The sequence below is a fragment of the Natrix helvetica genome, assembly GCF_964273705.1.
Source record: "Natrix helvetica genome assembly, chromosome: 1".
Classification (NCBI taxonomy): Eukaryota; Metazoa; Chordata; class Lepidosauria; order Squamata; family Natricidae; genus Natrix; species Natrix helvetica.
Window position 1 is genome coordinate 195,691,147 of NC_138548.1, and position 12,695 is coordinate 195,703,841.

The 12,695-nt window shown below is 37.7% G+C and overlaps 1 protein-coding gene across 2 annotated transcripts in view; it reads left to right on the forward strand.

Moving 5' to 3' along the window:
* Positions 1-12,695, forward strand: part of HUWE1 (HECT, UBA and WWE domain containing E3 ubiquitin protein ligase 1) — a 121,173-nt gene that overhangs the window by 33,726 nt on the left and 74,752 nt on the right. For both annotated transcript variants that reach the window (XM_081941708.1, XM_081941709.1), the window contains exons 3-8: positions 3,613-3,684; positions 5,349-5,447; positions 6,503-6,709; positions 7,178-7,330; positions 11,115-11,177; positions 12,398-12,475. In XM_081941708.1, the coding sequence (XP_081797834.1) occupies positions 3,640-3,684; positions 5,349-5,447; positions 6,503-6,709; positions 7,178-7,330; positions 11,115-11,177; positions 12,398-12,475 (645 nt within the window). In that variant the 5' untranslated portion in view covers positions 3,613-3,639. The remainder of the gene's footprint in view (positions 1-3,612; positions 3,685-5,348; positions 5,448-6,502; positions 6,710-7,177; positions 7,331-11,114; positions 11,178-12,397; positions 12,476-12,695) is intronic.

A 12,695-nucleotide genomic window follows, 5' to 3' on the forward strand; every position in this document is an offset into this window, starting at 1 on the left:
AATGTGTTGCTGGCTATAAACATGAATATGTCGATATTATCAGTCAAAGCCATACATGACCACATAGGCAAGTATGTGTCCATTCCGGAGAGCTGGCACAGCAAGAATTATGGCTTTGAGTTTGTGGAGTGCATCAATGCAGTTGTTCAGAAAGAAGTCATGCATTATCTATGTAATGCCAGTTTTCATACTCTTATTGCTGATGAAAGCACCGATGTATCAGTCACCAAAATGTTGATTTTGTATGCGAAATTCCGCCCGTCTAATGCCACGATTTATAAGATCGTGTTTGCAGGAATTTTATAGTTGTCAACGTGCGACAGCACAGCAATCACAGCAGCCATAAAAAAGTTCTATGCTACAAACAACATCGACATTCAAAAGATGGTCATGTTTACGTCAGATGGTGCGTCTGTGATGCTGGGTAAGAATAATGGTGTGGCTGCTCAGCTTCGTCGAGATGTATCCCATTTGCTTGAACAGCACTGTGTGGCACATTGAGAAGGCCTGGGGATTGATGATGCATGTAAGTACGTCTCACTGATGAAGGACATCGAGACTTTGCTACGAACTGTCTACACTCTGTTCTGCCGCTCTTCTGTGAAGAAAACGGCATTTGCAGAACTAGCAGAAGTTCTCGAGTGTGAATTGGTAGCCTTCAGACCGTTGAATGAAGTACGATGGCTTTCCAGACATTTTGCATTGCAAGCATTGATGAGAAACATTACAGTTTTGGTTGAGTACTGTAAAGAGCAAGCAGAAACACACAGTGAACCAGTCTGTAAATATTGTTATAGAAAGTTGATGGATCCACAGATTCATACTGCATTGATCTTGTTTGACGACGTTTGCGAATTAGCCGAGTTGAACAAACTGTTGCAAAGAAGCAACCTGACACCAATCGAAGCCATTCAGTTTGTGAAGGCCAGAATAACCAAGCTTCGCCTGCAGTATTTAGGTGAAACGGTTTACTGGAATGACGAAGCTCACGAATATATGACATTGACGCGGCTCCTGTACTCAGATTCATTGAACATTTGTGCTTGCATCTTGACAGTCGTTTTCCAGACAACGAGCTGACAGATTGGAATATATTCGAAACTGCTGCTCTGTCGAATGTGATCACTTTTAATTTTGGGGAAACAGATTGCAACTCTGGTTGGAAAATACCAGCATTTCTTTGAGGATTTGGATGAAGTCAGCATCCCATCAGCTGTACAGTCACAATATCGTGACTTCAGATTTCTGGTGTCGGAGAAATTCAAGTCTGGATTAATGCACTCATTTGATGATGTAGTTCAGTTTGTACTAAGAGAGCAACAGTTTGGATTGCTGTCACGTCTGCTGGACATCTGCGCAACATTCCAAGCGTCAAGAGCTGATTGTGAGCGAGGTTTCAACCTGATGAATGCCACCAAGACCAAAACTCACAAACTAAACACTTGGATATGCTGATGCGAATCTGATCTTACCAGACTTCAGCAGCGCAGATTGATCTTGACAAAGTGTACTTGGAATGGTTGTTAAAGAAAGACAGACGTGAGAAACTGTAAGATGAGACAGACTTTCAGTGAATAACAGTGTACATTACCGTAAACACCATACAAGTATTTTAATATTGCAGACTTGCAGTATTATAAGTGATACTGATATTATATAACACTTTTAATTAAACGTGTATTTTGAATAAATATAACTTTGAGTTTCAAATAACACTGATTTCGTTTTGTTGGGTAACATCTGTGAAAAATATTCAGGTGCTCAGGCATGAAAATGTGCCGCTCAAACACTATACTTTTCCGCCCACACTGAAAAAAAATTAGAGGGAACATTGCCCTCCACTATCAGGGTTGGAAGTTTGATGTCATTGGGTATGTGGTGATAGAGCTTAGAAGTCTCAGATTGCCTGCCCCTGGTATATTGTAACTGAATTTATCAAACTTTTAAAAAAATATTTTCATCTTTCAGGAACATTCTTCCTAATTTTATCTGGTTTGCTATTGTATAGATTACCAAATAATGATAACAATTGTTAGCAGTCCCAGCATATTCCCCCCCCCCCCATTAGACCTAATATTATGACTCAAGAGGGGAGATGCCTGTAGAATCAAACTGAAAATACTGAGTGGTTTGGACTTATCTTTCATATGTTTAGATTGCTACTTTAATATATTCAAATATACCCTTTTTCCAGCTTGGTGTGTTTACTTCTTCTTCCTAATTGTGCCTTTTAGCCTACCCCCTTATCAATTTTTTTTAAATAAGTAAGATCAGACTTTTGTTTATTTTAAAGTAGAAAATGTTATTGTAGAATGGAAAACTAATTGTCCAGTTTAGATTTGGGAGGAGGGGAGGAAAAGATAAGTGCTATGAACCTGGAACTCAGTGAGTATCCAGAACCTGGTTAGAAACTTGCCTGCAGGTTGTAGCATTATAGGAAGACATCTGTGTTAATGTATGGTAACCACAAACCTGAAGGAGTCTGGTAGCATCTTTTCTCTCTGACAAATGATATTAAAAGGCATAAGTTAAACTCATTTAATGAAATTTGTTACAATAGTTGCACAAGATGCTACTAAAATCCCAATTTTAGCACTCTAGGATGTATTTTAGTAAAATAAGGAAAGCAGCAGAGCAAGTAGTACAATGCTGACTTTGGGGAGTCCATGAACCCACTTGAAATTTTAACTGTGTGTTTTTCAACGGAGTGTGTGGTATGTATGCTCATCATGGCTACCATGGGATCTATACTTTGCAACAAACGTCCATTTTTCAGATTTTTCCTCTTAAATGCCAACTTCAGGAAGTTAAATTAGCCATGTTACAGAAATATACAAGCTAAAGGTTTCAGGCATACCATACATCTGTATGAAAAAAGAAAAGGGGAAAAACGCCAGATAAAATGCGTGTGCACCACACCCAAATTAGCTAATGAAAATCAAGCATAGTTCACACCCCAAGTATCTGGCAAAACATTGAGACAAATGCACATCACATCAAAACAAGCTCATAGATCATAAATGTGAGGAGAAATATTAGGTACATGCACTTGCAGGTACCCACAAAACTTATTTAAACTTTCAGGGTGTGCATTATCACATCTCTTTCTCCCTAGAATGCTTACTATCTGTTTAACGTTTTATATTCATCCTTCTTGGATTGCTAATCAATCAGCAAAAACAGGAACTAAGCTGGAATCACCTAGTATTTTTTAGGAGTGTCTCTAGAACTCAGGCATTCTGGGAAGTAACTATGACTTTGGAGGGCTGCCATTTTAGTTTGTAGCATTTGAGGTTACAGTTTTTAAAAATCTTGAAATCTAGACACAGAAATTACAATAAATGTGAATCCTTGGCAGCTTGTTTTGTCCCTTGAATTCATCCATGAGTGCCTCTATATTCCAGCATTTCCCATTCTTGGCAACTTTGGCTCCCAGAATGCACAACATACTATGTCATTGAAATACACATTTCTGGGTATTGTCAGTTCAGGAAACATTGATCTCTGTAGATTTTTTTTCCAAAATCATTTTTGTTCTGTTAAATGCCTATTGCTTTTAAACCATTTGAAATATTGTCACTGATAGTCAACTTTCTTTGGTTCACCAAGCAGGATCAGAAAGTGGAAAAACTAATAAAGATGAAAGTAGACCGAACTAAGCTGAAAAAAACGCCCACTGAGGCTGTAAGTACCATTTTTATCATTTTGAATTCCTTATAGAAATTGCACAGTTTGTAATATGTACATGGCATACTAGAATGAGATTAAAGGGAAAAGTTTGACTAGTAATTTCTTCATTTATTAAATGCCCATCTCATTAAGGGGTGACTGTATGCAGCTTACAGCTAATAACTTCTTTATTACAAGTTCCTTAGAAAACATTTTTTTCACTTGTTTCAGTGTGTTAGAAATAAACTGATTTTAAGATAAGCCTGCTTGACTTTTGATGTATACTGCATCTATCTTGATGAAATAATTTCAAGAGCCATGAATTCCTTTGGTCCAATGTAATAGGAAAAGGCTCCACCTCTGGATTGAAGTGCTTCCAGGCTGGTTAGTAGTAGAGTTCCCTACAGCGTTTGTTGAAGTCACCTAGCTTGGAAGACCTAACTATGATAGAAAAAAAAAACTATATCTTCTAGTGTAGCTGTCTAGCCTTGGAAATCCCTTCAAGTGACTTGGATTCACAACCTCCTGCAATGGTCCCTGCAATCTCACACATGAGTTTTCAACTGAGAGAACCCCTAGTACTTGCCAACGGGATTTGGTCTAAGCATCTTCCACATGGGTGGTAGGATTCCCCCATAATGCACTGTAGCTATAATGGTGAAAATGTTGAGAGGAGTAAGGAAATCTTAGTTTGCAAAATAGGTTTGAGGAAATGTTTTTTCTGAAGGTTCTTTGAAGCAAAGATTCCTCTGAAAGGTCACACAGGCCTTCCTTCCTCTGCAATGGCTCAGTTAGCAGTAACACTGAACCATTCATTATAGGAACTGATATTTAGTATGTTTTGGGAACCCTTATGAATATTTTTTCTGTGGTCATTTAGGGGGAACCAGTAAATGCTGCATATTTGACTTACATATCATAGAGAATAATCCAAGTTAAGGATAGGAGCAAGAGTTAAAATGTATGATTTGGTTTGTTTCCCCATCTGTAGACATGCTCTCTAGTTGTCAGTGTTAAAGCAATGTTCACATAATCTGCAATGCTTAATAGCTTTTTCAAGCTTTTCCTAGAGAAAGGTACTGTCCAGGTGCCAAGTCTCCCCCCCCCCCCTGTTCTTCTATGACTTAAATGCATGCATCCTCCTTGGTGGATTACCAATTTGCAGTTGGTAATTCAATTTAAGAGGGCCACGTATTAGTATTGCATAAGCTCATTTCTTCTCCTGTACATCTTCCTATCAGTCAGCAAACCTGGAATTCTTTTTCATTTCCCGGTTTTGGTTCCCCTTGCCCCCTCACCAGCTATACCAAATGATAATCCTACAGAGATTGCAGCTATTGCACTACAAGTGAGCAAAAGCTAAACTTCCAATCAATAACTAAGCATGCAACAGAAGGCCACTAACTTGCATCATATTTTTATATGGCCATCTACTTGCAAGCAGCTCTAATGTTGGATGGCTGACAACATTAAAAAATAATCCTAAAATACTGATAATAAAAACCAAAGAATAACAGATTCACCATGGACATATTAATATACACTTGACAGCTCATAACAGTGTCCAGGCTCAGTTGCTTATGTGAAACTGTTCATTGCATGCCCAAAAGGTGAAGGGGAAAAGGACACTCAAACAATGAAGGAGCAATGTTATACAATTAATATTATCCTGTCTTTAGCCTGCAGACTGCAGAGCCTTGATAGACAAACTCAAGATTTGCAATGATGAACAGCTGTTGCTGGAACTCCAACAGATCAAAACATGGAATATTGGGAAGGTATGCGGTGATGGCAGATGCATATATTATATGTGTAAATATAGTGTTATTATTTTGAAGATTTAAAAAAAAATCTTATTTACATGTGTTCATATTTATCATAACAAGTAAGTTTGTGACAGGACTTAGGTTATTTCATCTGTGGTCCAAGAAATAAATGTTACCACCTGGAGTTTCTGCTATTCTATTCTTAAGAAATTCATACAAATAGTCCTTGATTTATGACTGTTTGTTCAGTGATCATTCGAAGTTACGACGGTACTGAAAAAAGTGATTTACACTTTTGACCATCACAGTGTCCCTAGGATCATGTGAGCAAAGTTTCAGTGCTTGGCAACTGAGATGTATTTATGACACCTACAGTGTCCTGGGATCACATGATTGCTCTTTGCAATCTTCTCAGGGGCTTCTAATAAGCAAAGGTAATGGGAAAAGCAAGATTTGCATATCATCTACAATAAAAAGGTTGTAAAACCAGATGCAACTCACTTAACAATTACATTGTTTAGCAATGCAATCCCAGTTGGGGTCATCATTTTTTGGTTCCCATATCTCGTGTATTTGGCTGAAGTGAATGGAGGATGCTGTGGGTTACTAGTGGTCCTTGCTTGCCAATGATAATTAGAACTGGGAAATCAATTGCTACATGGTCATAAGTCGTGATGTCATGTGACATATGACAACAGTTCCAGCAGTCCCGGTTACCATTGTTAAGCAAATCCTTTGCAGCAACCTGCGGTCACAAGATTGCCATTTCCAATGTGCTCCCAGTTTCCCCATTGACTTTGCTGGTTGGAAGGTAGCAGCAAAAGTCACAGATGGGGATCACATTATGGAGGGATGCTATGAAAGCCACAATTACAAGGACATATAAGTACCCCTCATTCAACACTATCATAACTTTGGTATCTCAAGGAGTCGATGTTAAGGTGAGGTCTACCTGTAGTTTTGTGGATGGGATAACCAACAATTTTTACCCAGAGACCTGTGGTAAGTGCCTGTATTCTATTACAGTGTGTATCGTCTGTCTTCTGAGTGCTTTTGTCTTCTTTCAGTGTGAGCTTTACCACTGGGTGGACCTTCTCGACAGATTTGATGGCATCCTGGCTGATGCTGGACAGACTGTGGAGAACATGTCATGGATGCTAGTGTGTGATCGGCCAGAGAGAGAACAGCTGAAGGCCCTGCTGCTGTCAGTGCTGAACTTCACTGCCCTGCTCATAGAATACAGCTTTTCTCGTCATCTATACAGCTCTATTGAGGTGACATACTGCTATTGAAACAGAATAGATTTGAATAAATAGGATACAGATAAAATTCAAATGTGAAGTTGGTTGCGGCTTTAGTAAGGCACTTTAGTTTGGAGCAGAATTCTTGATACTGTTTCTTGAGGAATAAAAGCTGATTGAAGAGTGTAGAAATTAAATAGTTGGCATTTATGTAATTCTTTACCGTAGCTAATGAATTTCATGTAATGCTAATTTTTCATTCAGAAAGTCTGCATACAGCCAGTATTCAGCCAGTTGTAACTAAATGGGAGTAGTAACTTAAAGCCACATACTCTCTTCATAATAAAAACAATTTTAATTAGGAATTTCTCTTAATGTCAATGCTGCAATCATATCACAAACAAAGGAAGGACAGGAGACAATGTCACACTTAAATGGGAAAAATAAAGTTTCTGTTATTGATTGCAATTTCTCAATATTTTTATTATTTTGTTCATCTAGCACCTAACAACACTGTTGGCATCCTCTGATATGCAAGTGGTTCTTGCTGTGCTAAACTTACTATATGTGTTTAGCAAACGCTCCAATTACATCACACGTCTTGGCTCTGACAAGAGGATGCCTCTTCTGTCTCGGCTGCAGCATTTGGCAGAGGTAAGCGGCTACAAAAGAAGAACAAGCATGGTCTAGTACCTAATTTACCTAATGATAACTTTTGAAACTTTAATTATGGCTCAGTATATTAAATACCAATAACATTACTATTTTAAGGGTTGGAAGTGTTCGTTATTGAGGAAAATCTTCTGAATCAGAAGGAAGGATATTGTAGGGATTTATTTCATTTGTTTCATCTGACACATTTTACCTTTTTGGTGCTATAGTTATCATGTGGATTCTTTTACACTTGGGCAAATGAGGCAATAAAGAATTAACCCATGACAGACATATCATAGACCAGAGTAAATATAATTTGCTAGAGTAGGGAATGGCAACCCAATCCAGTATTCTGCCAAGAAAAGTAAGACATTCATACTTGCGGGATCGTATTCTGCCCCATACATCCCTGCGACCAATTCGCTCGCACAGAGAGGGGCTCCTCCAGGTGCCGTCCGCTAGACAATGTCGTGGGGCGGCGCCTAGGAGTAGAGCCTTCTCTGTGGCGGGCCCAGCCCTGTGGAATGACCTCCCTCCGGATATTAGGAATACCTCTGACCTCCGCTCCTTCCGTATTAAGCTTAAGACCCACCTATTCCAAGCAGCTGGCCTGGCTCAACTTTGATTCAACCATATCGCTCCTGACGGGTTTTTAACTGGGTATTTTAATTACATTTAATTTCTAGGGGTTTTAAATATAGTATTTTAATTGTTTTTATTAATCGATCTCCTCCTTATATATATGTATGTATGTTTTAGTGTACCTTGTTATATGTTTGTTTTGTTTGCATATTTATTTCGAATGTTTTGTTGTACGCCGCCCCGAGTCCTTCGGGAGAGGGCGCGGCTAAGAAATAAATATATTATTATTATTATTATTATTCATAATCAGAACTTTGTCAGCATAATATTGGAAAATAATCCTCTGGTCAGAAGATCATCTGTATTTAGATTTAGAACTTTTCTTCGCAGAAAATATGTTTATTGAATAAAATTAGCTATTTGCCTAAACAAAAGTTCATAAAGAGCTCAACAAAAAATCTGCCGCTCCATCTTCATCTTAAGTTTCACCACCAGGTATCTAGTGAACTTCTGGAGAAGATCAGAGGGCAGATATGTATAGCACTGGTGCTTGTGATGTGGCAACAATAAAGCTAAAAAGATGTTTAGCTCTTGTTATGGGCAGGGGCAAAAGAACATTTTAATTTGAAAAGATAGGCACATCATTACTATGCAAAATATCAGGGTCACAAACCAAGGTTACTTAATGTCAGAGAGAAAGTATCAAGATTTGAACATTGATACTCCGTGAACTGAAATGGACTAGATGAGGACACTGCATGTCAAGAGAGTGTCCGATCTGCAGATAAGAAAAGCTTACCAGATGGAGTAGCCATCATTGCTAATCAAAGTCAGAATCAATGTTTGAATGCAACTGCCAAAATGACTGGATGAACTGAAGTTAAATCCTATGCAAGCTGATCAGTATTACAGTTATCCAAGTCTGTATTCCAACCACAGAATCAGAGGAATTGAATGTTCATTCTGTTATTCTGTATACTGATAAGATTTACAATATATCAATGCAACATAAAAAGTCATACGTAAAAAGATAGAAGTAAAATAGCATCTGGAAAATTGGTTTCTGTGATCAGAATAAAACAGAAAGCAGTTCTGCCAAGAAAATTCTAATTTTTTTAGCAGTTATCTTCCACCAACAACTTAAACAACTCTACACAGGATAGATAACACCAAAATAAATTAACAACATGCTTTGCAAGCAATGATACAGCAGGTTTATTTGGTCAGCAAAACAAAGTCCTGGCACCAACTGCACTCATAAACTCCTTACAAAATTACAATTTAAAGGAAACGACTAAAATGGGGACATTGGCAGGGTATAACATGAGCCATATCATTATGATTATAGGGGAAAATAGGTTTAATGGATCAGATTTGAGACAATCAGAAGTTTAAGACTCATTAACATCATTAAAAATCCAAGTCAATAAAAGAATTCCAAATAATGTTTAGCTGATACACTAAAAAGAGCTGAAGAAAGAGAAAGCAAAAAACAAGGAAAATCAGCTGAACTAAACACTGAATTCCTGAGAGCAAGAAGAGGCAGGAAGTTATATCTATATAAGCAATGTACAGAAAGTGAAGATAATAGTCAAATGTAAATGATATTTATTTTCTCATTTATTAAAGAAAATTTTCAGGAAACAAGATATTTTTGTATAGAAATGATCATGGTAAAAGGCAAGGTAAAGATCCACCGGAGGTGTGTGTGTGTGGGCTGGTGGTGGATGGAATTCCAAGGTCAGTGAAACAGAGGTGATATTTAGTAGGTTCTGACAAGTTCTGGAGAACCGGTAGTGGAAATTTTGAGCAGTTTGGAAGAACCGGTAAATACCACCTCTGACTGGCCCCGCCCCCATTTATTCTCTGCCTCCCGAGTCCCAGTTGATCCAGAGGGAATGGGGATTTTGCTGTCACCTTCCCCTGGAGTGAGGAGGGAATGGAGATTTTACAGTATCCTTCCCCTGCCATGCCCACCAACCACGCCCATCAAGCCATGCCCATCCCCACAGAACTGGTAGTAAAAAAATGTAAATCCCACCACTGCAGCGATACATACTGAAGTTTGATCACTGAATAAAATACCTGAAATTTTGGAAACAAGTTAAATCAGTTCTAGAAAATATTGCTAACAAGTAGATGAAAAATCTGTGTAAAATCTTATATTGTGTAAAATCTTACAAAGTGATACAGTTGAATGTCTAAGGCCATTCTCAGTCATCAGAACTGAAGAAATTTCTTGAATGAGAAGCAAAATGTCTTCAAGGAAAAACAAAGTCTGGTTGCCCTTGAAAAAATACCTTTGATACAGTTAATTACAATTATGAGAAAATAGGGAAAACATAGTAATGGCAGAGAGACTAGGAAGTACCGATTTATATTCCAGTAGCAGAATGGGCAGCTCTAAGAAATGCTCAAACTACTGAACAATTGTGCTTGTTTCACTTTCGAGTTAAGATAATGGTCAGTTCATGGAACAAATATTATCAAATGAACAAAGTGGATTCAGAAAAGGCAAAAATACCCCAAAATACTGAAAAAACTTTTTTAAAAATAAAGAGGATGCTGAACTGCCCATAATAAGTGAGGTCATATGTCACACTAAACAAAAAGCAAAATCACTCTATGCCTTACTATGATGAATGAACCATACCCAGTGATTCACCAGACTTCTAGTACCTCTGAGGGCAAATGAACACAAGATACCTTTGATTTTAGTTTGTATACAGAGCTTTCATGTTCCTGTTTTTTTTATAGAAAAAGATAAATATTACTGAATAAAAACATGATTTGTCTAAAATGGCCTCCCTGAAATTCTGAAATAAATTTTGCATAGTCTCTCTGACAGTTCTGCATTCAATAGTAGTCCATATTCTTTTGTGTTTGACCATGTGGAAAGGTATCTTTCCAAATTCTGGTAGTGTCTTGCTTTGGGAGCCAGGATTAATTAGTGTAAGCTTTCTGAGCATTATCCAGAACTTGTCATTTAGTTTTGACAAAAGGGCAATATAAACGAAACATGAGGTTTAAATGAAAACGAACAATCATGACTTTCTTTTTATATGCAGCAGTAAACAAGCAGACCAAAATATTTTTACTTAACCATTTAATATATTGGTATATGCATTTGAATTTTACTTCTAGAATTAGTGTTCTTTTTGAATTAGCTCACTTTTAATTATTTCATCCTTTTGTCCTGTAGAGCTGGGGTGGCAAGGAGAATGGCTTTGGCCTTGCAGAATGTTGTAGAGATTTGCACATGCTGGTAAGTCTTGCATTTTGACCTTCCCTTACTATTCTGGCACTACATTTGGTGGCTTGATTCATAGTTGCTTTTTCAAGTACATGAGTATTTGCAATTGTGGAAAACAGAGCTGGTGTTTCTAATGGACAGTCCATCGGAACATACATACATACATACGAAATAAAAGTGACCAAGTGGGATTTATAAGGGTTTTTCCATAAGCTAATAAGGGACTTTGACCCCAGTGTTCACATACTGAAAGTTCGTTTGTTGGTATATGTGATATTCTTTTTTTGAGGGTGAGCAGTGCAAAATATAGGACGTTTAGGCACTTCGAATATTCTTGAGTAGATTTTTTTTGGTGTTTTTCATTCCCTGTAGCTCTTTTTAATTCCTTGAATTGGTAGAAATCCCACCTTTGCAATCTTAGGAATTTGGAAATTGCTGGAGTTGCTTTTCTAATGAGGAGAATAGTGTTAAGCTTTGAAATGGCTGTTCTTTGAGGTGAAACATGTTGTAGACAAAATCAATGGGTATTTTTGTGGATGAGAATCAGTCTGCAATAGTATGTTTAGCATGTTGTTCCGTAGAGAAGTTACATCTTCTTCCAGGTTCAGCACAAATGGTACAGCTACTATTGTATCAAAGCAGATGATTATTTTAAGTCTCAAAATAGGAAGCAATTCATTTTTAAAGAGCACTCTAATTTGCTGCTGTAGTGATCACTGAGAATGACAGAAATGGATGCTCCAAGGAACAATTTTTTTTTCCTGAGAGGCTTATTACCATGACATTAAAAGGCATTTTTGAACCCCTTTTTAAAAATTGGCTTCAAAAATTATTTTAGGGATTAGGAGATTCAGGGCTCTATATCTTGGGCATATTGTTCTTCATATTGTTGGGGACTGCTAAAAGTCATTATTTCTTTTTGGTACATCTTTATGTATGATGTTTGAGATATCGGCAGGGGTCCCTCTGCATCACCATGTCTTCATACCTAATCTTAACTTCTTACATCTTAATCCTCTTCCTCCTCCCACTTGCACATAAATATAAGGAGAATTAGTGGGTGGTGATATTAACCTGTTGGCAAGTCCATCAGTTCAGTTTCAGGGTGCATTGTCCTTTGAACCAGCAGATTTTGCTTGCCTTCCCCCAGTCCAGAGAGAAATGGATATGATTTTTGGAAAGGGTGTTTGCCATCTGGTGTATTCTGATTCCATACTGTGATCTGTACACAGAAATACCCTCCCAGTGCAACTACACTACACTTTGAATTCTATGCAGAGCCAGGGGCCGAAGTCAAAGTGGACAAAAGGGTGAGTCTCCTACAGACTTGTTCTTGAAAGGTTTTCTGGGAAATGGGTGGGAGCAAGATTCGGCAAACAATTTCGTTGTATTTAAGTACAATGACAATAAAGATTATACTTATACAAATCCACTCACATTAAAAAGGGATATAACCAATCTATAAGAGAAATGGGGAACTTTCTTGCCACTGAGTGAATACTAAGATGGAGGAAGTTAGTTTAGGTATGA